General features: G+C 45.7%; 1 protein-coding gene across 1 annotated transcript; it reads right to left on the bottom strand.

The window, feature by feature from the left end:
- Positions 1-1,040: 1,040 nt before the first annotated feature.
- Positions 1,041-2,775, bottom strand: LOC308294782 (E3 ubiquitin/ISG15 ligase TRIM25-like; the record flags this gene model as incomplete). Its single annotated transcript, XM_080737632.1, has 1 exon — positions 1,041-2,775. One exon carries the CDS (start codon positions 2,773-2,775, stop codon positions 1,102-1,104), a length of 1,674 nt encoding a protein of 557 aa, XP_080593758.1. The 3' UTR covers positions 1,041-1,101.
- Between the last annotated feature and the right edge of the window lie 386 nt (positions 2,776-3,161).

The following is a 3,161-nucleotide window of genomic DNA, read 5'->3' as shown; positions in this document are numbered from 1 at the left end:
TTAAAATACAGTACAGTAAGGTAAAGTAGAGTACAGTAGAGTACATTAAAGTACAGTACAGTAAGGTAAAGTAGAGTACAGTAGAGTACATTAAAGTACAGTACAGTAAGGTATAGTAAGGTACAGTAGAGTAAGGTAAAGTAGAGTACAGTAGAGTACATTACAGTACAGTACAGTACAGTAAGGTAAAGTAGAGTACAGTAGAGTACATTAAAGTACAGTACAGTAAGGTATAGTAAGGTACAGTAGAGTACATTAAAGTACAGTATAGTAAGGTACAGTAGAGTACTTTAAAGTACAGTACAGTAAGGTACAGTAGAGTACAGTAAAGTACAGTACAGTAAGGTACAGTAGAGTACAGTAAAGTACAGTACAGTAAGTGGATGGATGGATGGATGTGGATGGATGGATGGATGGATGGATGGATGGATGGATGGATGGATGGATGGATGCATGGATGGATGGATGGATGGATGGATGGATGGATGGATGGATGGATGGATGGATGTGGATGGATGGATAGATGCATGCATGGATGTGGATGGATGGATGCATGGATGTGGATGGATGGATGTGGATGGATGGATGGATGGATGGATGGATGTGGATGGATGGATGTGGATGGATGGATGGATGGATGTGGATGGATGGATGTGGATGGATGGATGGATGTGGATGGATGGATGGATGCATGGATGGATGGATGGATGGATGTGGATGGATGGATGGATGGATGGATGTGGATGGATGGATGGATGTGGATGGATGGATGTGGATGGATGGATGTGGATGGATGGATGGATGTGGATGGATGGATGTGGGTGGATCACTGCTGCAACGTAGCTGTGAGCGCCTGCGAAGCAGGCGCGATCTCTAGATGTGAGCGGCCCGAAGGGCCGCGAACCTCTAGTCAATACAATACATCGATGCAATAAGCAAGGCAATACATCAACATTAATACATCAAATGCATAGAAATATCAATCTAGACAAAAATAGCGTAGGTAGACCGAGCACCTAGTCAGTAACAAAAAGGTTTATATAAAAATAAAATAAATAGAAAAACGAAATAAAAACAGACAAAACTCACTCAAAGTGTGTTCTACTTGAGGTCAATGAACTCAGCAGTGTCTCCAGGTGATGGGTAAAGTCCAGCATGGAGGTTGTGTGTGAATGTGGTGTGGACGGTGTGAAGGACAGTCATGGTGTCAGACACACTGTAAAAGGACAGAGTACCTGCACCCTGGTCCAGAAACACTCCTACTCTGGAGGACACACGGCCTGGGATTTTAGTTACAATGCCTCTGTGTCTGAAATTATAGCCTAATTTGCGGCACTGCAAACTCCACGATTTATCGTTGTATCCAAGTGGACATTCAACACCAAACCCTGTTATGCCGTCTTTATATGAGACTGCTATATCGACATTTCTTCCACTCCACTCTACCTCCCAGTAACAGCGTCCAGCCAGACCCTCTCTACTCAAAACCTGATCATATTCAGTGAATCTCTCTGGGTGATCAGGATATGACTGTCGTCTGTCCATCCTTGTTACTTTCCTGTTCCCTTTAGACAGGGACAGGGTTTGATGTGCTGTGTTTGGATCCAGTGTGATTGGACGTGAATAGTGTAAGAACTCAGCTCTGGTCTTGGGCTCTGGTGGTGTTGACAGTAAAACATCCACTCTGCTCACTGTCTCTGACACGTTTGTCCCTTCCTCAGTAAGAATAACTTCTAGTTTGTCTCTCATCTTGGACACAGCCACAGTCACATCTTCAAAGTATCTCAGAGGACGGACATTGCTGCTGACTGGGTGTGCAGATTCACTGATCGTTGGGAGGGAGGAGGTGTAACGCTGTATGAAATGGAAGTGATCCTCTGTGAGTGAGAGCTGCTCCAATTCAACATGTCTCTTCCTCAGTTCAGTGACCTCCTGCTCCACACGCTTCATCTGGTTTTCAGCACGACTCACTTCACGTCTCTGCTGCTCTCTGATCAGATCCCTCACCTCAGATCGTCTTCTCTCCATAGAAGAGATGAACTCAGTGAAGATGGTGTCACTGTCCTCCACTGCTCTGTCAGCACAGAGGTTGATGGACTCCACCTCCTGGAGAAGCACCTTCACATCTTTCTCTCTCTCCTGGATGCTCTGCCGGATGTTCTGCTGACTCTTATAGAGCTCTTTCTGTCTCTCAGTCCGTTCCGCTGCAACCAAGATCGTATCGTGACCTCTGTGTTCATCCATGGAGCACAGAGAGCAGATAAACTGCCGATCGGTGCGGCAGAAAACCTTCTTCACCTCGTCGTGACGAGAGCAGATGTTCTCCTGAAGGTTGCTGGAGGCTTTGACCAGCTTGTGTTTCTTAAAGGCAGGAGACTGATAGTGAGGCTGGAGGTGAGTGTCACAGTAAGAGACCAGACACTGAAGACAGGTCTTCACAGCTTTCAGCTTTCTCCCAGTGCAGAAATCACAGGCCACATCTCCAGGTCCAGCATAGCAGTGATCAGGAGGGACATCTTGGAATCCTATCCTCTTCAGGCTCTCCACCACATCAGCCAACATGGTGTTTTTCTTCAGAACAGGTCTTGGGATGAACACGTGTCTGCACTGTGGACAGCTGAACCTCCCTCTCTGATCATCCTGGTTCCAGAATCCCTCGATACACCTCCTGCAGTAGCTGTGTCCACAGGGAACGGTCACTGGATCCTTCAGTAGATCCAGACAGATAGAACAACACAACTGTTCCTGATCCAGTTGAACTCCCTGCTGCGCCATTTTAGTACGACTGTCTCTGTCTGTCTGTCTGTCTGTCTGACTCACAGATTGAGTTTAGGTTGGTTTGATTTCCTCAGAGATAACATGATATGAGAGATGATTTCTGGTTGGTTCCACAGAGGTCACATGTGGTGAGAGATCCTTTCTGATTGGTTTGTAGAGACAAAGTCACACTGAACCTTGTCCCTTTTATCACTGGGCTGATAAGAAAAGGCTTGGCCGGAATCTGCTGACTCTCAGGTGAGGTTCAAGGTTCTTCTTTATTAGACATACACAAGACATTAGACATATGTCTTGTGTACAGCACATGATATTACAATTGTTTATGTTCGGCAGATGACTCGACTAGTATGATACATTTGACCTGAACTTTATTGTCCAGACCG

Source organism: Nannobrachium achirus, assembly GCF_963921795.1.
Source record: "Nannobrachium achirus genome assembly, chromosome: 11".
NCBI lineage: Eukaryota > Metazoa > Chordata > Actinopteri > Myctophiformes > Myctophidae > Nannobrachium > Nannobrachium achirus.
The sequence above is the reverse complement of the archived record's forward strand: the minus strand, read 5'-3'. Positions and strand labels throughout refer to the sequence as shown.